Raw genomic sequence first — 24,796 nt, 5'->3', positions numbered from 1 at the left:
AAAAATTGGATTTAAAAAAAAAAAACAAGAGCAAAAGTGTCATGTTTTGCCCGAGTTTAGGCGATTCCGGCCTACTTCTGTAAATCCCGCATGCCTGATGTGATAATATACACTCCTCTTATCATTCCTTGTCAGTGCCACGTATGATTTTTAAAAGCTTAAATTAATTAAAACGATTATTTCCTCAAATACTTCCTTATCAAAACCTTAAATTAGCTAAAACGAATATTTCCTCTTATCCTTCCTTGTCAGTGCCACGTATTTTTTTTAGTCTTATTATTCGGATCGGAAGGTAACCAATTGGTTGGTTTATGATTTATAAATGTGGTGTATCCTCATTGAATCAGAATTGTAATTAGTTCAGAAATTTTAATAAGTCTTCTGTTGGTATTTATTTCTTTTTCTTGGTTCGTCTCTTTCTGCTCTTTCTTGTGACCAGCGCTAGCATCGAACCATAGTACATGGAAGGTTTTCTACAATAACTTATATTTCTTATAGAGTGAAGTTATTTCTTATATAGTGAAGTGGGTTGTTTGGTTTTACGAATTTGTAGGGTTAGTTATCCGTAGCTGTGAATGATTTAAGAGTCCAAGTAGTGTGAGACTCCTCTGTAATTGAATCGTTGGAAGACGTTGGAGAAATTCTATTAACAATAGAAAAGCTATCAGAGGAACTCTGATTCCGGTTATTCCCTGTTAAACCTTCGATTTCTATCCATTTACCAAGAGGAACTCTCCTCAGTACGTACCAGATTTTGGTTTTCTTCTTTGCTATTCACTATTTTTTTTTTGGGGTGGGGTTATTTGATTGATCGTATCTGTGAATTGGTAGAACTGATGATCGATTGATAGTTCTGTTATTTTATATAGTTGATGATTTTTCTTTTATTTTCTATGAAATTTTATGAAGGATTTCCTGGTTATGCATTATAATTGTTCTATTTGCTTTTCTTGAGCGGGCCATGGGTTAGGAATTCTTCCTTGAAATTTCTTTTGAATCTGATCTCCATAGAACTTGTTAAAAATTTCTGATCAGTTATTGATCTGGGTTGTGTTGCATTCTTGGACCTATGTTTGCTTGTGTGTGTGTGTGTTGGGGATGCATATATAAAAGATTGAATCTGTTTTGGTGATTTATATTTTAATTATTTATTTTCAGGGTTGTTTTGTGCGTGAGAAAAGAAATAATAAATAATGAAGTGTGCAGAGATACTATTGCTGCTTCTTTGCTTGGAAGTGGTTCGCTTTTCAGCTGTAAGAAATAAATAGCTAACTGTAGTTTTTCTTTTCTTTTCTTTTTTGAGATCTTTATATGCCTTTTATGTCATCGTATTCATCAACGTTTGTCGCTCGCAGTTTGCTTCTCCTCCATCAACTTGCCCTGCTGATCTTGGAAAGGAATGCAGTGGCAGTGGTTCTGATGAATGGGAAGGGGAGTTCTTTCCCGGAATCCCCACAATTAAGTACGAGGTAAGAGCTGTAGATGCCCTTTGTTCAGAGTAAATTAAAGATCAGGTTATGTTCGGTTTGTTCGAAATTGTGCAACAATTTGACTGCCCTTTCCTGTGCCTGAATACCTAGTTTATTGTCTTTGCAATTTGACTTTTTAATTTGTATTTATTTCTTTTATTTGTTAGGGTCCTTCTAGCAAGAATCATCTGGCATTTAAATGGTATAATGCGGAGGAAGAGATTCTTGGAAAGAAAATGAAGGTTGGCTTCAGTTTCTCTTTTACCGAGATTTGCAAAAATTTCAGTTTTCATTTATTCAAAATTTTTTTGATAGATTTTCTTTTATTCAAATTTGAAACCTATTGATTTTTCACTGACAATAATCTTATAATGATAGGATTGGCTGAGATTCAGTGTTGCCTTCTGGCACACATTCCGTGGATCAGGAGCTGACCCATTTGGTGCACCCACAAAGTTTTGGCCATGGGAAGATGGTACCAATTCATTAGCAATGGCCAAAAGAAGGAGTGAGATGAGAACTCTTGGACTACCTATCTTCATGATAATCACTGAGGGCTGTACTGATCTATCATATGTATATTTTTCTTGATGATACAGTGAGAGCCAACTTTGAGTTTATAGAAAAGCTTGGAGTTGGATTTTGGTGCTTCCATGATAAGGATATTGCACCAGATGGTAAAACCATTGAGGTGAGTCAATCACAGACATAACAACATTAACAATTCTATAGAAAGGTCCTTATTGAATTATGGCATGTTTACGCTTTTTTCAATTGAATATGTTCCATCTCTCAAAGTCCAAACACTGTTTCTAAGATTGAATTTTTGGGGAAAGCTCAAATGTGCTGGTTCTTAGCAGTGAATTTGAAAATTTTGTATGAAAAATTGGTTTCTTGTCTCTTCTATTTCCCTCTGTACCGCTGGGTTTGTCTATTTTTCAGTATTGGTTGTCCTAAATTAGTCTAACTGGTGTAGTTCACAATTTGTTTCAGGAAACTAATGCAAATTTGGATGAAGTGGTAGCTCTTGCAAAAGAGCTTCAGGTAAGGATATGATGATGACTTGGTCAATATTCTTATCATCACATCAAATATTAAGTCATGTTATCAGGAACATATCTCTATTTGGATGCCATGGGCTTTTCTTCCAGGTCACAAGTCTTGATAATGCAGATTTTTTTTGCTTATTTTAAATGTGTATATAAATTATCTTACTTTTTATTTTTAATTCATTTTAGCGATAATGATCCAAGAGTTCATAATAAAAGATTTTTTGAATGGAGAATCTTTCTATGGTGTTGGTTAATCTGATTTTTTCTTTTGGACAAAGTGCTCTAGTTTATAAACTTCTTACAAGGGTGTAATAATCCCTTTTCGAGTTGAGGTAGGCATTCTCTTGATATTGAGGACTTGAGGGTCCTTGTCAAGCACTAGTTAGATGGTCTTCTGGAAGGATGAGGATTGGATTTTAATAAAAATCATAAACTAGCTATGACATTCTAAACATTTTATCAATAACAAATCTAAATTCTCATGATTTTAGTTGGAATGAGGTTTCGTTGGCTAATGGGTTGATACTTCTTTCATTTAATAAATGTTGCATGGCTTTACAGGGATCCAAATTCCAACTTTTGTGGGGCACAGCTCAGTTGTTCTTGCATCCACGCTACATGCATGGAGCTGCCACTAGGTTGTACATGATCTCCACTTCAATGTTCCCAATCTTTCACATTCCTTAAGTGCAAAAAAATATTTAATTTTGGAAACTTTTGATTGCAGCTCTGAAGTAGGTGTTTATGCATATGCTGCAGCTCAAGTCAAGAAAGCCTTGGAGGTGAGTGTTCCAATATATGGATTTTATTCTGATGGACCTGATTTTTTTCCTTATAGGCCCATAATCTTTTCTACAGGTTACACATTATCTTGGAGGACAAAATTATGTTTTTTGGGGTGGTCGGGAGGGTTATCAGACTCTCTTGAACACGGATATGGAAAGAGAACTTAATCACTTGGTATGTTTGCCTCTTTCTTAGAGTACTAACTGCCACTATAAGTATAATTTTGTTTAGGACCAAATTACACTAGATTTTCTTTGTGGTGCCTTAGCTTGCCATTCCATCTATTGAATGTGCGTTCTTTTCTTTTCACAGGCAAGGTTTTTTGAAGCTGCTGTAGCTTATAAGAAAAAGATCGGGTTCAAAGGTACCAATTTTTTTTTCTTTATTTCTCTTGTCATCAGTCATCACAGATATATAGAGTAACTATAACTATATAACTCATAAAGGAAACTGTTGAAAAAAAAGGATAGAGAAAATCAGCCAATCAAATGTTTGATATGTATTTCATGATTAACTTGTCCCCAAATTGTCTTGGCCTTTCTATTATTCAACTTTTAGTTGCCATTTATTTTCCAAATTCTAATACACAATTTTTCCTCTTTATGCGTATTGAAGTTTGAATGAACTATTTCCTTTTCAGGGACTCTACTGATTGAACCCAAACCTCAAGAACCTACTAAACACCAGTATGGTTTCTGCTTCATTTCATTGAACTGTTTTTTTTTTTATTTTTTTATTTTTGTGATGTTTTTTATACATTCAAACTGATGGTGTTATGTCAGGTATGACTGGGATGCTGCTACTGCAGCTAATTTTCTAAGAAAATATGGCCTCACAGGTGATCCCGAAACCCGCTCAGCCCAATTGTAACCATGTAGTTGTTAATGAACTATACTTCACATCTAGTTGTTCCTTTAGGCTCTTAATGAACTATACTTCAACTTTTTTATTTCCATTTTCTTGTAATTTTAGGCTGTTAAATCAAATTTCTCTTTAATTAAACCATAAGTCAACATTTAAACCACAGATATGGGATATAAAACAAAACCATGAAAATTTTACCTCCAGTTGTTCTTGAAGCTGGAAAATTGATGCAGAGGGAAATAAAGAGCTTGCCTTAGAATTTAAAGAATCTTGTATGTGTGGTTTGGAGAGGGCACATAATGATAGTCACCAAAGTGACACAAATGAAAGTTTATTATGTGTAGTGGTTTGAAGAGGAAACATAATGATAGAGTCGCACCAAAGTGATTGCCAAAAGAATGTGTAACTATTGTATACTCGCACGAATGTATCCACTTGTCAAGTTTTCAGGATTTCTGTGTAGGACACAAATACATTACTGGCCATAAATCTATCTTATTTCTTAGACAAGAAAGTCTATAGGGCCATAACTACACTATAATATCGTAGTACGGTAAGATAATGTAGAGTCTGGTACTGGTTGTCAAATACTAGTATGGTAGCATTGAAGGTCATACTTGCTGGTGATCAGTGGAGATGCAGGGTAATTAATGGTCAAAAGTTCAAGCATAGAGTGTTTAATTACAATTGAAATCATCAGCTAACAAATATGCTCTCAAAAATAGTGGATGTGTGAGATGGGCAAGATTAACTTGAATTTGGACTAAATGAAGTCAAAGGAAGTTTTTACAGGGACGTGACAGTTTTAACGTAGATGGTTAGTGATGGAAGAGTTGTTAAACCATGTTTTGGCCAACTGAGAGGCATCGTACACTTTTATTTTCCTTCTCCTTTTCTCTTCACTAAGTTCACTCACTAATCTCATAGATGCAGAATTGTAGACAGAGGGACCTTGAAGGAAGACCACACAAGATTTTCAATTGACTTGCAAAACACTCATGCATCCCCTTATGACTAGTTGTTTAGTTGAATATTATGATTAGCTTTATAAATAATATTTGGAGGCATAAAAAAAAAAAAATACATGTCTCAATGCCTTACCGGAGTTGATGTACTTACTTTTTTTGTAGGAGAATTTAAGCTCAACATTGAGTGCAACCATGCCACCCTTTCTGGTCACAGGTATGTTTGTGTTTGGTTTTTCAGTATCTTACTGTAGTTAATATGTTGAAAAATTATTACTACTATAGCTTGACACAATTTTGTTCGAATCTAGCGGCTCTTACTTTATTTCTAACATCTCATTAATGAATCCTAGGTTAGAACCCCAAGGGGTAGCTCAGTTGGCAAGGACCAACACCTCAGAGTTATGAGCTCATGAGTTCAACTCTCTTTGGGGCCTACCTATTAAAAAGAATTTTAGGTTTGAAGTCAAAAACTCTTTCAAAAAGTTCAACATCTTCTCTACTTCTAGCATAGTAGGCGAAGTCTTGACACCTTGTTGGTTTTGTCTTGATTTTTTCCTTCCTCCAACGCCTATGATCACCTTGACACTGTGACAACTATGATTTCTAATACAAAATTAATTTTCTATATTTTTTTTAATTTCACATCCTAGGGTGCTGAATGTATACAAATTTGTCTACATTTTCAAAATGTTCAAATTTTTTGGCTTACAATTCTGAGACTTCAAAAGGGATAGACTACCAGTGTCTGTATCACAAGCTTGAAGAAGAGGGTCTTCTTCGAATTAATATTCTAACCCTATTTCTGTTATTTATGCTAAAACCCCTCATTTTCAGACTTCCTTATCTTTTAAGTTATATTCTAGAAAAAGTCTATCCCTTTGATTTAATTATCTTTGAGTCTTTTATTCTGTTACTTACCAAAAGGAAATTCTGAACTTCCATTTATTTAGCGGTATTGCCACTTAACCATTACTTGAGATATTTATCATTCTTGTGGGCCATTGCGATCCCAATGAAAGGTTTTGTGACCCGGGATTGCATTGAATATGTTAATTGACTACGGATGATCATATCATCTACCCCCATATGTATGAAAACTTAAAAGTAAACTTTCATGTGATGGAAGGGATAAGAAATGGATGAACAGTCATTTTCTTACTTATTTTTTTGTTTTATTTTTAATATTCTTAGGACCTTTTATCCAAACTAAAAAATCTTATTATCCATGGTAGGATTTACAATCTGTAACAAAATAACTCTTCCCTGTATGATTTAAGATATGATTTTGAATTTCAGAACATTGCCTGAGCATAAAAGGAATTGGTTTTTCACCAACTCTAAATATTTCTGTGCTTTGCAGCTGTCACCATGAACTTGAAACTGCAAGAATCAATGGGTTACTAGGAAATGTTGATGCAAACACTGGCGATCCCCAAATTGGTATTATATTATGTCCAGTCCACCAGAAAAATCTGTTTTTTTTTTTCAAATATGGTAGAAAATTTCTAGTTTCAATTAATGGCTGTTTTTCTGCTGCAGGTTGGGATACGGATCAGTTCCTTACAGATATAGGAGAGGCAACCTTAGTGATGCTTAGTGTGGTCAGAAATGTATGTGTATGAAGTTTGCTATTTTGTTTATGTAAATATTACTAGGTGACATTTCATTAACTGGTGCTCTTTTTTTTTCCCCCTCTTATTTGTGCATAGGGAGGGATTGCACCAGGAGGATTCAACTTTGATGCAAAATTGTTAGTCTTGTTTCTTTTAATTTTTGTTTTCCTTCTTATTCCTTTCCTGTCCTTTCCCCAAAGACTTTGCAATCAATTTACTGGTATCAAATTAGATTAGACCTTGCTGACTTCACAAAATGGGTTACAGACGGAGAGAGAGTACAGATGTTGAGGACTTATTTATTGCTCATATAACTGGAATGGATACCATGGCACGTGGACTTCGAAATGTTGCCAAGCTGATTGAGGTGAGGAATCTCTCTCTGGTATCTCTTTCATATGTCTTGCTTCTATTTTATTTGTCTTGCTGATTTTTGAGCTTCATTGGGTTTTGAAGGATGGTTCTTTGCCTGACCTTGTCCGCAAACGGTATGAGAGTTTTGACACTGAAATTGGGGCTCTAATAGAGGTTTGTGCCTTCAAAGTCTGAGTAGCTCTTCTTTATCTTGAATTGCTTTCCATCCATGGCTGATGAAATATTATGCTTCTTCTAACAGGCTGGCAAGGCTGACTTTGAGTTGCTTGAGAAGAAAGCCTTGGAATGGGGAGAGCCAAAGGTTGCTTCTGGCAAGCAGGTAATAAGGAAAACTTCATATTGGACATTTTCCATTGTTATTATTAGTTTTATCAACATATTTAGAATAATTTACCATGGTAATTGGTTTAGGAAGCATTTGTGTATACAAGGTCCAATTGTTTTGTGTAGTTTGGTACCTATTCATTAAATTATTATATTCTAATTTCATGGTATTCATCAAATTAGATTGGCAGTTTTAATCCTCCAGCTACCATTAGACAATGAACAGAGGGATATTGTTCAAACATGAGCAAGATGATAATGTCTGTTTACCATGCCATCCTGGGGAAATGGGGGAAATCAAGTGGTCCAAGTAGGTTACTTGCATGCCAGTGGTTGCTGAACATGTTATTGAAAAACTCTGACAACCTTCTTAAGGTTTGGATTTTGATTAAAACTGTGGCTGTGATAATATGCAATCCCTTGCCAATCTTTTGGTGTCAATCTAATCTTTTAATCCAATGGTTAAAAAGCCACACCTTGAGTGAGGGAGTGGGCATGGAATTGGTTACTAGAGGGAAAAATGCAAATGTTTGTTCACAATAGTTTAGTTATAGCTCTCTCTGTTCATGAATTTACTGGCCCTCATTAATTTTCTTGGGACACCCATGATATTAACTTTGATATATGTTTTTGAGAAGCTAAATGTAGTTCCTTTTCTTGTGTTGCAGGAACTTGCGGAGATGATCTTCCAGTCTGCATTATAGAAGATGACCCACATGTAGAGAAATCCCCAGTTTGTTTTTATCGGTTTAGGATCTTCGTCATAAGTTTGTTTTTATCAGTTTAGGATCTTCGTCATATAATATGACGAAGAAAAGATGTTGAGGCACTCTTTTAGCAATGATCAATAATACCAGTTCCATTATTAATATATGTATGGGGTTTTTACTAATTCCTAATGAAGTGCTAGCTCTACTGTTTGATATCTTTGACCAATTTTGAAATGCTTGTCATTTCGTAATTGCTTTCATGATCAGTATTAAATGTTACCAGCATATATAATACTTTGTGTTGAAACCACATGCTTTAGAATCCTGACCCTCTTATTTGCAACTGTTGAGATGAACCATATCCGAAGAATATTCACACAATACAGTAATAATAGAGTGAGGCTAATTTGATGATCCGAATGACATTTCATAGGCCTAACAAACCCTCAACCCGGCCTGGCCCGGCCCCAATTGACCCTGATAGGGTCGGGCAGGAGGCAGGACAGGGTGTGACCCTCTATTAAACCCAAAAACTTCTCCTCTTTTAAAAAGCAAAGAGTGCTTCTTGTCCCTCCCAACCTGGTCAAAACCTACCAGAAGCCCCCAAAGGCTCAAACGCTTGCCTTCCGATGGTCCTTCCTCCTTCGTTCCTCAACTGAGGCAGGCATGCGCTTCATCTTCCTTTGTGCGAGAAAAAGTGCAGCGTAGTAGTTCTTCTCCAATCATAGCGAAGAGCTCACCATTTCGATTACAAGACTGGTCGAGGCATGAGAAGAGAAGGCAATAGAGAAGTGATCGTCGGGAACTGAAATGCCGCGAAGGGGATTCAAATTTGCTCGTCTACTATGGACATTCTTCCTATGCAAGCATTATTTTATCTTAGGATTGGTTTTAATTATGATGTTCAAGAGTTTTTTACTTGAAATCCCAAGTCCCAACTATGTGATGCATAGTAAGTATATGTCTATTTTTACTTATAGAGCAGTCGTATGTGTTTTATTCCGGAGGATTTTTTCAAAGTATTATTAATAATGCCTGAGCCATTTAATCATCGTATTCATACATGTTCAATTGTTGTTCCCGAACTTACTAAGGTGGCAAGGTAGGGGTGTCAATCGGTCGGTTCAGTTTTTTTTTCCGATTTTGGTGTGAGTTTGAGGGAAATTAAAGCTGAACCAATAAGGGCTTTTTGATTTCGGCTTCTGTTCAGGTTTGGTGGTCGGTGTTGGTTTGTGTTATCAGGTTCAACACGGTTCAGTTTGGTTTGGCAAGGGCTCAATTCCTCCATTATTTAACACGGTTTGGTTCGGTTACAGATTCGATCTTGTTGGTCGGGCTAATCGGGGGGCCATCGATTCGGCCTGAATCAAGCTGAAACTGAATAGTAACCCAAGTCAGCCCACTAAGGGCTTGGTTTGATTATGGCCAGTTTGGCCGGTTCAGTTCAGACTTTGACACCCCTAGACTGATGAAATTGAACTACTTTAATGTGGCATGAACCAGTCATTGTTTTTTTTTGTCCCACTTCTACCAAGTATATCTGCTGTAGGTGTATGCATTACAATATACTTTCTAGATCCGATGCTAAGGACAGATCTCCTCAACTTTTTCCAAAGTAAGTCATACAAATGCTTACACAATCCTTCAGGTTTCTGGCCTATTTTACGAAAGGAGGGATGATTTAACTCATCTCATTAAGTTTTAAGAACATTAATCGAAAACATTTGCAGCCAAGGAGGGGATTGGATTGAGAGTATGGGAGGGCCTTTAAGACTGAAGAGGTTGTGAGGTTAGATTGCACCTCAGATATATCAGTGGCTGATCTTCTTGGACCATTATTTCAGAAATATGAAAATTTTCATCTTACTCTTAAGTTTTGGAATAACAAAAAACTATCCCTAATAAATTCAAGATTGGTTGCAGTGGAGGAGGATCAACTGATGGAATTCTAAGGTCAGCAGCGACTGGAATCCCATTTGTCCTACCTAGTCTCAGTATTTGGTAATGTTGTCTCATGATGTACGTTGGTTGGAATACAAAAAAGGATTGTGTTGTCCATGTTATGCCATTACTAGTTGGTAAGACTTTCACTCAGAAACTCTATTTTCCTTTGATTTTGAAGTTATATAGACTTATATCTGAATGTTTCATTTTCCATCAAAACTCCATTTAAAGTTGCCTTCTTTCCCTACTTAACTTCACTTTTGACATTTTGAAACATTTTCTTCACTTCTAAAGGAGCACTAGCCTTAAGTGGGTGGTTCAATTTTAATGATTAGTGTTAGTTTTGATGGAAATTCTTATTCAATAAAAACTGATCTTATTTGCTTTCTTTATATGTGAGTCTTTTACTCAAATAGGTAGAAAATTTAAGGATTACGATCGTCTCCAGGGAGCTCAGCGCCCAGGGTGCTGCCATGAGGGCATCCAGCGGTTGAGCTATGCCACACACATCTCGACGCATGCCTAGGGATGTGTATGGCACAGCCCAACGACTGGCAACACCCTGGGCGTGCTGGGTTCCTGGAGACTAGCTAAATTCAACATTTAAAGCAGTCTCCAAGAGAGGTGTTTCTAATCCAACAAAACTTGCATGTTGGTGCATGTGCCACGTTGTCAATTTATTTAAAAATTTTTGTGTTGAATCGCAGAAGATAACCCATTGAAGTTAACACATGAATTTGAAGTTCTTGGATTATTTGAAACAATCTGATGTTATCAAATTTTCTGTAGGGGCCAAACTGATAATTTCAACTTTCTTTACCAGCTCAACTATTCTGCCCAGATCCTTCAAAATTGGCTGATGTGGGTGATTTGACAGCATATGAACTTGGGTACTTCTTATGTTTAACTGGCCCATCTTATGACCTGTAATGAGACATTGAAGCTTTCTACTATTGGAATTTGGAAGGCCTATTTTTTGGCCCTTCTCTCTATCGTTATCTTCTCCTGTCCGCTGCCCGGACAGGACTGTGCTGTCCCTTGACAGGAAGGCACGAAATGATGATTTAACCTCGCCCAGGCAGTGTGTTTTGCAGGAGGTTAGGTCGTCATTTTGTGCCCTCATGAGAGAACAGCACGGTGGACAGGAGAGGAAAAAAATTCACCCTGTAATGTGTGTCAAATTATTAACACCTCAGACTTAAAATATGAGAGCCAGCTAATGACATCCCATGGCGTAGTTTGGTAACTGCGTAGTTAAAGTATAGCTCATGCATTAATTCCCTTCAAACGACTACTACCTTTCTCTGGCTCTCTCCAAAACAAAAAATGAAATTGAGAGGGAAAGACACTAAATCAATTTTTTTTTTATATAACATTCTGATACATAGGAAGGCAGTGTATTAAGGAAAGACAAATATCCTCCAGTCGCTGGCTGCTCCAACTTCTGAGAATGCTTCCTACACTGACAGTGTGCACTTTTATGCCTTGGAGGAGGGGTATTATGGAAAAACACTAAAAATAAAGAGGGCATACAAGACATTTTACAGAGGTGATGCTACAGTAATCTGAGTCTTGTGAGAGGTGTCCGCATGCAATTTTGAAATTAAGCTGGCATTGTGCAAAATTTTTACCCTAAATTTATTTTCAGAAATTAAAAAAAAAAACAAAAAGGCATTGTAAATTCTACTAGTGCTTTTGGTCAAAAGAAATTAGGAGAAATCCCATTATCTAATGGTTAAAATCGCTAGAATACTGTCTAAACTAAATAATACACCCTTAAAGATTTCACCCAAAAAGTTATATATGACAAACTGCAGGAAGCTTTTTTTTTTTTTTTTTTTTTGGGGGATGTGCAATGGAGACCTTTGAATGCGCTACTATGGAGGAAAGATATGAAAAAACATGCATAGCTTAGGACTTGTAATTAGTATGGCTCTGAATAGAGCTCATTAGAGAATAAGGATCTATGTAGTCAACCCCATTTAGTTTGGGATAAGGCTGAGTTGTTGAAGAAATTGGTGACAACACAATTAATATTTAAGATGGCAGCTAAAAGTAGATCAGAAAAGCAGGATGGAGTTATGTTACCTTCGACCCTGTTGATTATATCATTTGAAACATGACACAGGTTTGGAAGGCTATATAAAGCAGAAGAGGCTGAAGCAAGGGTAGTTATGGAAGGAGCTCAATGTGTGGAGCCAATATAAACGGATACAGATGTTGTGCAGCACCTAAGGCTTTAAATAACAAGGAATGGGACTGAATGTTGTCTTCAGTTTTATTAGATGTGTACTAATTTTTTAGGTGGTTCAAGTTTTTTCTATTAATGATGGAAAATTATGGAGATTGAGTTTCAATCAACTATGTAGATGGGCTTCTTGAATGTAGCTCATGAACTAGGCACTGTAGAAATGCCATTCAAAATGTATGGGACGCTGGGAAGGTAGGGTTGCTGTGCCCTATCACAGTGAGCTATCTTTAGATAAAATTGCTGGTTTAGGGAGTATTTGCTAGACTCATGTGTATTTGTGTGTGTAATGGTAAGGTTGCTCCATTGCGACCTAGTGATCACGGGTTCAAGTCGGGAAACAAACTCTCCACAAAGTAAACAGCCACCCCCCGCTTCACGGAGAGGCTGTTTACTTGATTTGAACCTGTGACAACCAAGTTACAATAGAGCAACCTTACTGTTGCATTGAGGCCCGCCCCATCAGCATTTATCTGAGATGTTAAAGAAAAAAGTTTGGCAATTAGGATTTGGTTCTATAACTGAACATACAGTGCCAGGACCAGGAACCTGCATTCCCAAGATTAGTATCAGTTGAAACCTACAAAAACAAGTAGAGAAATAATGTAAGCAACCTATATGGTTAGCCACAATTGCTGCCAAGTGTTAACAGTCCAAAAAAAAACTAGGACAATAGCTATATGATTTGATAAAGTACACGTATAACAAAGCTATAGGGATCATTGATTGACTTAGGACTAGTCTGTTGTTTTGTTCTTTGATTTTGTTTTGTGGTTGGGCTTTCCTTACTAGCCGAACCCATCCCACAAGGGGGTGACTTCACCAGTTGATTACAAAGTTTTTCTCCCCCTATCACATCAGCAAATAGAAGCAACTGGCAGCCTGCGATTTGAGAATTCAAGAAGCTAGGGATTATGCAGTAAAAAGATACAAAAGGTCGAGTTCTCAGTTCAAAGATAGCAAAAGAATCAATATTCATCATTTCCAGTAGGATTCCAAGTATTGGGCATCTATCAGTAAATGTAGTTTCGTGTTTGCCCGGCTGTTATTGGCACACAAAATGACCGAGAATAATCATGATTCACTGTTTTGCAACCACTTCTACACTTTTTTTTCGGAGTGCTAATATTTAATACTTTTTTAAGGAGGTTAATTAAGACAATGGTTGTGACTGGTTATACTGAAGTCCTAACTTCCAATTACAACTTCTATTAAACTTGCATTGTAGGCACTTTTTGACACTGCCACCAACATGGCAAAGTAGATATACGTTTGTGGAAGATTCCTCGACACTTTGGATCCCACTGCAAATGACAATTTTTTGGCAATAAAAAAAAGAAAAAAAAAATGAAACAATCTGACTGTTGGTAACAGATCCCTAACAAACATAGCCGCGCAATAGAGAAATAAAGACAAGAAATACGGTAAAGAGAAGGGTACAAAATAAGAGAGGATTACTTAGGACGTCCTTGGGTTCCAAATGATCAAAGCTTCTCCAACAGACAGACTATAAACATCGTATCAAGAGAAGTACCACACATACCATAGGAATTCCAAGTCAAAGTTTGGCTGAAGACAATGGGTAAAAAATGAAAAAAAAAAAATTTATTATGTCTCTGTGATTCTCAATGTAATTGCACTATATTTTGAAAAAGTCAGTCACAAAATCATGTTACCTCATTAAAGAAGCTAAGAGAATGTATGAAAAGCACATATTGATGCCTCTTGTTGTGAATCCATGCATATGTTCTTTCATTGTCTGGGTAGATTGTCAACAGAATTCCAAACAAATACTTGAGCTAACAAGCCTTACCTTTTCCATCTCAACTAGGCAACCATCTTTAAATCCAGGCTGCGTATCCTATAGGCCTCCCCCTCATTTGGAACAATCCGTTCCACCTGTAGCATTCAAAAGGCAGTTAAGACTTGCAGGCTAATTATTTGTGTTATTTGAGCAGATAAAAATGAGTAAGAAATATGCAATTTAAGTACCAAGACTAGATTACTCTTCTGCTCTTCCTGAGCTGCAGACATACCTGGCCCATCAACAACCAGCAGACCAAGCTCATGTAGGCCACATTTATTTACTCATGGGCCTAAATACCTTTGCATAAATCCATCCACAGGCTAAGATATTCAGACTAAACCTAGCCTTGCCCTACTGCTTTCCCACAGAGGTCAACATGTGCAATGAAATGTTGATCTACTAGAACATGAAGATCAATTTGTTTAATTTGTTTGAGCCAAAAAACTATTAGTCATCATGAATTCTAAGGATGCACTCATGCCTCACTATTAGTAAATCTGTAAATATGCCAAACTTAAAAAAGGAGGATGGGTCCATACATGGTCAGGTTTCATTTCATGTAATTGGTCTATTTTTTTGGGTATTACATGACCCTCCCCAGACCCCGTAGTGGCGGGAGCCTTGTGCACTGGGTACGCCCTTTTTTTTTTTTATAGTGGTCCTATTCGATTAGGTAGTTAATTCTAGCTGAGTTAGTCCTCCTCTAACATTGAGATTCTCCCATCTCGTTAGGCACACTCAGTTTGCCTCTCAATGGTTCTCATACCAATGAAAGCCTCATCAGTCAATGAGATTGCAGATATTTTGCAAAACAAGGGGCTGTGACAAATTCAAGTACCTGAAAACCAGTACCTGCGATAAAAGGAAGAAGAAGGAGAATCTTAGAGCCACGATAGGATTTAGAATTAAACCTATTGTGGCCTAGGTACACACCACTTATACTGTTATTATTAAGCGTCCTACCATTGTTCAAATTACAACCAAAGACAATAAACAAGACTTAACTAATAGTGTTAAACAAAACAGAATTAATGGGAATGCTTGAATGATCAAATTGATCAACCAAGCCATATATTTATAATGTGAAAGATTACATCCTAATGACAATAATACCCCTAGCTTAGCCCACCTAACTAGGCAGTACATAAACATAAACATAAGACTGTAAAAAGACCAAAATACCCCCACGGTATTCTGGTGTACATTATTCAACACTCCCCCTCAAGTTGGAGCAAAAATATCAATCATGCCCAACTTGACTAAGTTAGGATGAAACATCTTTCTGGACAGTCCTTTGGTAAATATATCAGCAAGCTGATCAGTAGACTTCACAAAATGAATACAAATCAACCCTTCTTCCAATCTTTCTTTGATGAAATACCTATCCACTTCAACATGCTTGGTACGATCATGCTGTACCGGGTTATGTGCAATGCTAATTGCAGCCTTGTTGTCACAGTACAACATCATAGGGAGACGGACAGGAACCCCAAGATCTTGTAGCAAACCTTTCAACCAGAGCAACTCACAAATGCCTTGTGCCATAGCACGAAATTCTACTTCAGCACTAGAACGGGCTACCACATTCTGCTTCTTGCCATGCCAAGTGACAAGATTGCCACCTACAAAAGAACAATACCCAGAGATAGACTTGTGATCCGGAGAACCAGCCCAATCAGCATCCATGTATGCCTCTATCCGTAGGTGATTATGAGGAGGCAAGAAAATACCTTTCCCAGGAGCTGACTTTAAGTAGTGAAGAATACGAAGAACAACCTCCATAAGGGAAGAGTAGGGATCATGCATAAACTGACTCACAGTACTCAGAGCAATAACAATGTCAGGACGTGTGTGTGATAGATAAATCAACTTCCCTACAAGTCTTTGGTACCGGCTTTTATCAATAGGTTCACCCTCCTTTTCTTTGTGACGAACATTAGCATCCATAGGAGTATCTAAAGGGTGACATCCTAACAAACCAGTTTCAGCCAATAAATCCAGGACATACTTCCTTTGGGAGAGAAAGATGCTCTTAGAAGATCTGGAAACCTCAATCCCAAGAAAGTACCCCAGCTTTCCTAGATCTTTAATCTCAAACTCCTGTCCAAGAAAGGTCTTCAACCGACTGATCTCATCACCATCATTGCCAGTAACCACAATATCATCAACGTAGGCTATAAGCACAGTGAGTTTTTTACCAACCCTTTTTATAAAGAGAGTGTGATCAGCATTATTCTGCTTGTAGCCCACAGAAACCATAGCCTTATAAAACCGGCCAAACCATGCTCGAGGTGACTGCTTCAGTCCATAAAGGGCACGCTTCAATTTACACACTTTGCCTTGGTTTTTGTCACAAGAGAACCCTGGTGGAATGTCTATATACACCTCCTCATTCAGTTCTCCATTAAGGAAAGCATTCTTCACATCCAACAGTTGTAAATCCCATCCAAGTTTGACTGCACAAGATAGCAAAACTCGAACAGTATTCAGCTTTGCAACAGGGGCAAAGGTCTCCTGGTAATCAATCCCGTATGTCTAAGTGAACCCCTTTGTCACGAGTCATGCCTTATATCTATCCATAGTGCCATCCACCTTCTGTTTCACTACAAATACCCACTTGCATCCAACAGTCCTTTTCCCTGGTGGAGGAACCACAAACTCCCATGTGTCATTTTTTCTAGGGCTTCCATTTCTTTCATCATTACTACCTTCCACTTTCCATCTGATAGGGCTTCCTGCCAATTGTTAGGAATATGAACAGAAGAAAGAGAAGAAACAAAAGCACAAAAAGATGGAGAAAGGGAGTCATAGGAAACAACATGCGATATAGGGTGCTTAGTGCAAGCCCTGACACCTTTGTGAACAGCAATAGGTAGATCAAGAGAAGAAGTATTACCAGGTAGAGAAGCAGGTTCTGGATCTAGGTTCTGCAACTGGATGGGTACTGGTACAACAGTGGATTGAAGCTGCTTATGTTTCCTTTTATAAGTCTGCACATCAGAATCATTAATCCTCCTCTGAAATTCACTAATGGTTTTCTGGACTGGAGTTATCTCCCCCTGAATAGGAATGTCAACATTATCTGTGGTGGTCTCCCCCTGTGTAGGAACCTCTCCTCCTAAGTTAGAGGGAGGACTAGGCGTAGGAGGAACAGGAACAGACTTATGGTGAACATACAGAAGGGGAGGTTCTATGGTCAACACATCTTCATTAACACTCTCCCCCTGAAGAGGTAGGGAAATAATAGGAGAGTCTCATAAAAAACAACATCCATACTTACCAGGGTACATCTAACACTTGTACCCCTTTTGGATAGCAGAGTAACCTAAGAAAATGCGGTGGAGACTATGAGGCTCAAGTTTACCAAGGGACCTAGTATCCCTGGCATAACAAACGCAGCCAAACACCCTAGGGGGAACAATAAAAGATGAAGAGCTATATAATAGCTCAGCAAGGGACTTGGAGCCAAGAACCCGACTAGGCAGCCTATTAATTAAATAGGTCGCAGTGAAGAGTGAAGACAGCATCTCCTCAATAAAAAGATGGAACACGTCGAGCAAGCATGAGTGCTCGAGCCACCTCCAAGAGATGGCGATTTTTCCTCTTAGCCCCACCATTCTAGGCTGGAGTATCAACACAGCTGGTTTGATGGAAGATCCCATGGGCAGCAAGGTATTGGTGGAACTGACCTTCCATATACTCTGTCCCATTGTCACTTCTCAAGACTTTGAGAGTGGCATTAAATTAGGTTTGGACCATCTTATGAAAATGCTGAAAACAGGAAAAAACTTCATTTTTTGTGTGCATCAGGTATACCCAAGTGGATCAGGAATAACAGTCTATGAAAGTAACAAACAACCTATGACCAAAAATAGAAACTTTGCGACTACGACACACATCAGTATGAATCAATTGAAATAAGGAAGAAGACCTTTTATTAGAAATAGGATAAGTTGAACATGTCTGTTTGGCCAAGACACAAGCCTCACAAAAAAATTCTTCCTTATTACAATGTTTAACTAATGCTGGAAATAAATGGGATAAAGTTCCTAAGGGGGGGTATCCTAGTCTAGAATGCCATTAGTGTAATTCAGAGGAGAAAGAAGCAGGTTGACATAGTTGAGAAGGTAATGCTTGTGTAGCAAGATGTCCACCATCAAGTAGGTACAATCTACCATGCACTTTACCCGATCCAATCGTCTTCCCCGATTCCAATTCCTGAAAAACAAATGAGTTAGAAAAAAAGTCACTTTGTGATTCAGATTTTTTGTAATACTATTAATAGAGAGAAGATTAGTGGTGAAATTGGAAATATGCAAAACAGAAGACAAGGTAAGAGAAGGCGAGCAACTAATGGATCCTTTCTCGGAAACCGATGAGAGGGATCCATCAGCCACTTTGACTTTATCCTTGCCTAAAGTAGGAGAATAGGTATGAAAAAGGCTAGAAGAACCTGTCATGTGATCAGTGGCACCGGAGTCTATGATCCATGGAGTGGAGACAACCGATGCACAATGACCAGCAAAGGAAATACCTGAGCGGGCAAAGTGGGAACCTGATGGAGTAGAGTAACTGGTAGGAAGAGATGTAGTAGGGGCAGCGGAAGACTGTAGCATGCACCTGGAAGCTTGTAATTCTTCATGGGAGAGACCATTTTCAACAGTGGGGGCTGTAGCTACACTTTCAGTGTGATTAGCCTTGTTTTTAGTTTTACCACGACCACGTTTGACCTCAAAATCAACAGGCTTCCCATGTAATTTCCAGTAGGTAGCCTTTGTGTGATATGGTTTGTTGCAGTGTTCACACTTTACAGGCTCTTTTGCTGAAGCAGCCGAAGCAGTACTCTCAGAGATAGTAATAGGGCTCGAACTAGCAGTTTGTAAAGCTGATCTCTCAACCGTAGGAGTCAACATCATAGCAGTCCGACGTGTCTCTTCAGTACGAACATAAGCAAAGGCCTGTCCAACGTTGGAAAAGGAAACCTACCAAGAACTTGCACACGAATTGGATCAAATTCAGCATTAAGACCAGCCAAAAAATCATAGACACGAATCTGGTCCACATATTTCCGATAGGCAACAATGTCGACAGCTGTAGAGGGCTGGAAACGAGAGTAGTGATCCAATTGTTGCCATAAGCTCTTCAGGGCAGCATAATATTTAGAGACAAACAACTCCTTCTGGGTAGTGGTGTGGAGTGTCTTCCAAATCTCATAAAATTGAGCATCATTCCCTAACTGACCATAAGTTTCCTTGGCAGCAGTCCATATCAGTGTAGCTGTTTCAAGGAGAAGATACTGACTAGAGAGATCTGGTTGCATGGAGTTCAGTACAAAGGACATAACCCTCGCATCATTAGCAGTCCAACGAGCTCGAAGGGGTCCCTCATCAGAGGGCTGTATAGAGGTGCCAGTAAGATGGCCAATAAGTCCGCTGCCAGCCACAGTTAAAGAGAGAGATCTGGCCCACATGAGGTAATTGGAACCATCAAGCTTAATAGCAGCAGCATATGGAAGAACTTCAGTCCTAGACTGACCATCTTCTCCAGAAGTAGCAGTGGTAATATCAGATCCAGGCATGATGTAGCCTGTCAAGCAAAGAACAGATTGATATGGGCAGAATCGATCAAAAAACTTGAAAATTTGAGATCTTCAAAAATGTACAACAGATGAGGCTGAAATTGAGGTCGAGTGCACCAATAGGATAGGGGAACCAACCCTCAAAAAATCTGCTCAATCAAGCAGCTGAAACCCTAAGATCGATATAGTGAAAACCCTGACAGTTGAGATCGATCTAGGGAGAATGAGGGCTGTAACTTGTAGGTCTTCAATTTTAGATGATGAACTTGATAGATGCTGTCCAGAGGCCTGCTAGTGGAGCTCCAAAGTGAACAATCAATATCCCAAACTGATAGAGTTGATTTTCAAAGAGTAGAAGCAGTCCTAAAAAATATCGCAGAAGATAGGAGGCAGCAACTATCGAGAAAAAATAATCAAATCATCAATGGTGAGGTGAGATGTAGGGCAGCATCTAGATCATAATATGATCACCTCATTAGTGCTGCCCTTGAAGGCTGGAGAGAACCAAGGAGAGAAGAAGAAGAAGAAGAACAGAGATCGAGAAAGGGAGAAAGGAAGGGAAAAGTGGTGAAAATTTTGTATAACCTAGATCTGAATTGGCTCTGATGCCATGTTAAACAAAACAGAATTAATGGGAATGCTTGAATGATCGAATTTATCAACCAAGCCACATATTTATAATGTGAAAGATTACATCCTAAAGACAATAATACCCCTAGCTTAGCTGACTTAGCTAGGCAGTACATAAACATAAACATAAGACTGTAAAAAGACCAGAATACCCCCACGGTATTCTGGTGTATATTATTCAACAAATAGCAATGACTAACTCAGACTATGACTCGTTTATCAAAAAAGAAAAATTAGACGTCTCCCACTCTCGATTTAACATTAACTCTCCCCCTCAAGCTGGGGGCCTGGAGCATATATATCGAAGGCCGTGGAACAACAAGAATATATATATATATATATATATAGAAACTACTAAAACAGACTCTTCTCAAACTAGGAAACAACTCAATCAAAATCTCCTACATATATCCAAAATAGAAGTCACATTACAGAAGTAACCCCCAAATAGCTAAATAAACCCCTACCAACCCTTATTAGACCAAAAACCAAGTTGGGTTCGGTTTCGGGTCATGCCGGTCCGGCCATGATAATGTTACTGCAAAGTCGAATCACCATACAAGGGAAAAGCAACAAGGAAAAAAATGCTACAGTGGAAAAGAACTCCCATATTGGCCTAACCATCCCTTAGTGTTTATTGGCAGTTCAGCTGATCTAGATCATCACTGGAATGAGACGTTCAAAGGGGGAAAAAGATGTCTCACCTGCCTAATAAGATGAGAAAATCTTCATGGGCCGAGTCTCATTCAAACAATATTTCTTATACCTGCATAGATGCACGTAGTCAAAACCATGAGCTAAAGTTGAGCAATTCCATATTAGAGGACCTAATCTTATACCTGCACCTATATTTTTCACATAATAAACTTTCTTCCATATATCAAACCAACCAGAGTTGACACTGATACCACAGTTATCGTTCTTCACTTCTAACTCTGGGATGATTCAGTTTCTTCCTACAAATTATCCCATTAATTAGCTCCCTTTGTTCATTACTCGTGATTCAGTGAGTGCAGGGTCTTTGATCCATTTCATGAAGGCCCCTCATTAGTAGGAGAAAACATCCATTTTCAAACAGTTATTTGCATTAATCCACCTATTTGCGGGGCCTTTGACATTTCATGAACTCAATTACATCAGCTATATGAGTATTCCTCCACTAAAAGAACAAACAACAACAACAACAACTCAGCCTTATCCCAACTAAATGGGGTCGGCTACATGGACCACTAAAAGAAGCTTAAATTATTATATTGCCCCATTCCAATACTTTACAATGGTAACTATTAGGAGCAGGGGCAGACCTATCAGGAGTTGCGGCTACTTTCTTTGATTGATAAAATTGGAGCTTGCTCACAGATGAAAAATTTATGGCATATGATCAGATGTAAGCATATCAAGAAAAAATTCTTCTGGACAATTGTGTAAGCCTCCCATGTCTATTTTAATTCCCCATGTCCCATTACTATTGCTTCAGTAAGATTTAGTGTGTATTTTAAGGATCAACTTCTTCAATGAAATCAACCATACAGTCTGAGCTTGGCAAAATTCGAGCAATAGCATCATGCCCCAGTGCCTCACATACAGAGATATATTTGCCAACTATTTACAGCATGATTTTCTTTTACTGGATACAGCTTTCATTTTATATAACTTGTTCAGAGGCATGAGCTTCTTTGCCCTTTGCGCCATTGATTATGGAATAACGGTTATACATGAGAGACCCAGAGGACTTTCTATAACAGATAGAAATAGCAAAGAGATTACCTTGTATTGGCAGTCCTTGACATCCATAAAGAAAGACGAATCTAAACGGAATAAATAATTTTACAACGGAAATGGAACAAAGAAAACGAATTGGAAGGGGATAGTTGAAGTACAAATTAGTACATTACCATAGGCTTAGAGAAAATATCTCATATCCCACAAACAATACTTAAAGAGGATTATCCATGCATTGTCAATATTGTAACAATGTATAAATTAAAATCAACCTAATGAATAGAGTAAAAGAATGATCACCTGGTTGGAGCAAAAACAACTGAAGTTCAGAACGGGAAATTTCTGATCTTAATCCGCTTTGAGCCTTGTGCTAACCGCTTGACACACTTAACCTGCTCGTAGAATGCCAAAAGGGTCTTGGAGACATCCTTGTCATGGCAGTTAACAAACTTCTTGAGGAACCTCAATTCTGTCATTCTCAATGCACTCATCATGGCAGGCCCTTTAATCTGCGGAACCAAACCCATCGCCTTTATTTTCTCTAACAGAAGCACTCGTGGCTTCAACACAGTTTCAAGGTTGCCAAACAAGAGAAATGGGTAATAAAGGACCATGCTAGCATCGAGCTTCATCGTCCCGAGTATGAAAGTCATGTTCCTCTGGACCTTATCGACAGACAGAGTAAGCACTGCTGGAGAGCGACCAAAAAAATGCACCACTTCATCTTCTGAAAAACCAAAATTTGCAAGGTTTGCAAACTTTTCCCGAATTGTTTCTACACGAGAGATGGCAATGAGAGAAACAACATGCTTGTACATTTTCGAGTCTTTGGATACCCCAGTTCTGCGGATATACTCAAGCTTCTCGTCATCATCAAGCTTGGTTCTAGTAATCAAGGTGGGGCGAGAAATAAGCAGAGGGATCAAGTCCTTCCTAGTGATACCAAATCCTTCATAGATGGCAGTGCAGCGTTTGAGATGATCAAGTAAACTCTCTTTTAGGAGGGTTGGGTTCTTAAGGATGGCCTTGAAGAGGACCTCCCTAGACCCAAAGAAACTCTGAAGGAATTCGATGCGCTCATCAATTCCAGAGTATATGCGACAACAAAGCAACCGTGGCCGGAGACGAATGAGCTTAACGACGTCGGAGCTGGTGAAGCCCAAGCCATGAAGGACATTGAGCTTCAGTTGAAGAATTCCAGGCTTGGCTTTGCGTAGCAAAGGTTGACTCATGAAGATCTTTGATATTTCAGAGTCGTTGCAGCCATAATTCCGAAGGATTTCAGCAGAAGGAGTGTCTAATGGGTCTTCAGGTACCAATTGCTTGAGGGTTTTATCAGAGGAAGACGAAGTAGAGCAGAGCCAAGCTTTTAGGGTATGAGTTGTGGTGGAAGAATTGAAGCCTGAGATCGGGAAGAAGAGCGGATGCAAACAATGGAACCTGAAGAAAGCATGGGCTTTAGGCATCATCATGATTCATAACCTTATGGAAGCTATAGAACTTGGAGAGTGTCGATGTTCATTAAAATGAGAATTTCTACAGATTCCGAACCAATTTTTATAATTTAACCTTCTCTATGAGATTCAGATTTAAAGGCAGTGAGGAGTTTCCCTACAGAAAGACAGATTGATGTATTCTGCGCAGAAAGAAACCAAAGGTTAGGAACTAATCAATACGCCATCACGAAAAAGGAACTACAGATGGAAATTTATTAGACTCAATCACTTCCCTTGGCATCTCAATAACCTTATGCAAAAGCCAAAAATGTAAATATGGACTCAAACTCGAAAGATGAAATTTTATGGGATGTGTTGGAGCTAATATATTAATTGCAGGTCAGGATGCAATTCTATTCATTAGGTTTACACAGTACAATATCTTCCAAGCTACATTATGAATTGACTGAATTTGCACTTGTGTCAACTGGGGGAGATTCACTGATTACTGACCTGCCGACTGTTGTTGAATGATGGATTACCTTGCAAAGGAAACAAGAATAGAAAGTGTAAGACATAGAGAGAGAGAGAGAGAGACAACATTCAATTGAAACTTTATAAATTATCATACAACACTGATTTGAAAATAGCTGAATAATATTGCAATGAGAGCGGAGCAGGTTCCTGTTATAAGTGAAACTTAATGACAGTATCAAGCATTTCATGTAAAACATAGCTAGCCAAAATGACAAATACAAGAATTCACATATTGCAGTCTTGATTTAGCTTTCCCAGCAATTTCAGTTTCAAACGAATCACAACAAAATTTTACGATTTGGTTAAACCTTATTCAAGAACAACAACAGTTAGTCGATTCAAATATGATGCAGAAAAAAAAAATCCTCAAAGCTTGCAGTCAATCAGCTTTCAGAACCAATAACGAATAACATATTAAAAAACTAGCAAGACCTTAAACAATTTCCAGACAAATTCAACGGTTCTATGTTCGTAGTAGGACAGAGATTCAACCTGAAAATGAAAATAGATTCAGCAGGTCCGAACACTTCTAGGGCAAACAACGATTTTTAATGGTAACTTCCATACAATAAGAAATGAGACAACCAGCACTGCCTTTGTCTACGTTTTCTGAGATTTGAAGAAGAAGAAGAAGAAAGGGGACGGATGTAAGGGTAATAGGGTAACTTCGGACAGGTCAAAAAGTTAAAATTGACAACTTTTTTAGTTTTTTCAAATGGGAAAAATTTTCATA

At 38.2% G+C, this 24,796-nt stretch overlaps 2 protein-coding genes across 3 annotated transcripts; one reads left to right on the top strand and one right to left on the bottom strand.

Moving 5' to 3' along the window:
* Window positions 1–1,158: 1,158 nt before the first annotated feature.
* LOC122639641 (xylose isomerase) lies at window positions 1,159–8,182 on the top strand. Of its 2 annotated transcripts, none has more exons than XM_043832512.1 (20): window positions 1,159–1,253; window positions 1,356–1,469; window positions 1,637–1,711; window positions 1,848–1,977; window positions 2,069–2,160; window positions 2,463–2,513; window positions 3,083–3,159; window positions 3,249–3,303; window positions 3,380–3,481; window positions 3,620–3,671; window positions 3,948–3,993; window positions 4,090–4,139; window positions 5,296–5,353; window positions 6,500–6,579; window positions 6,679–6,749; window positions 6,849–6,889; window positions 7,020–7,119; window positions 7,209–7,280; window positions 7,369–7,446; window positions 8,120–8,182. In XM_043832512.1, the coding sequence occupies exons 1-20, from the start codon at window positions 1,194–1,196 to the stop codon at window positions 8,153–8,155; spliced, it is 1,440 nt and encodes a 479-aa protein (XP_043688447.1). In that variant the 5' UTR covers window positions 1,159–1,193; the 3' UTR covers window positions 8,156–8,182. The 2 variants fall into 2 exon arrangements, with proteins under 2 accessions (XP_043688447.1, XP_043688446.1); XM_043832511.1 differs by having other exon boundaries at window positions 4,090–4,145; window positions 5,302–5,353.
* Window positions 8,183–22,118: 13,936 nt separating this feature from the next.
* LOC122638575 lies at window positions 22,119–24,103 on the bottom strand. The gene has a single exon (XM_043831437.1). The coding sequence runs from the start codon at window positions 23,560–23,562 to the stop codon at window positions 22,417–22,419; it is 1,146 nt and encodes a 381-aa protein (XP_043687372.1). The 5' UTR covers window positions 23,563–24,103; the 3' UTR covers window positions 22,119–22,416.
* Window positions 24,104–24,796: the final 693 nt, after the last annotated feature.

Source organism: Telopea speciosissima, chromosome 9, assembly GCF_018873765.1.
Source record: "Telopea speciosissima isolate NSW1024214 ecotype Mountain lineage chromosome 9, Tspe_v1, whole genome shotgun sequence".
In the NCBI taxonomy this organism is placed as follows: Eukaryota; Viridiplantae; Streptophyta; class Magnoliopsida; order Proteales; family Proteaceae; genus Telopea; species Telopea speciosissima.
Note: the sequence above shows the minus strand (reverse complement) of the source record. Positions and strands in the feature narration are given on the sequence as shown.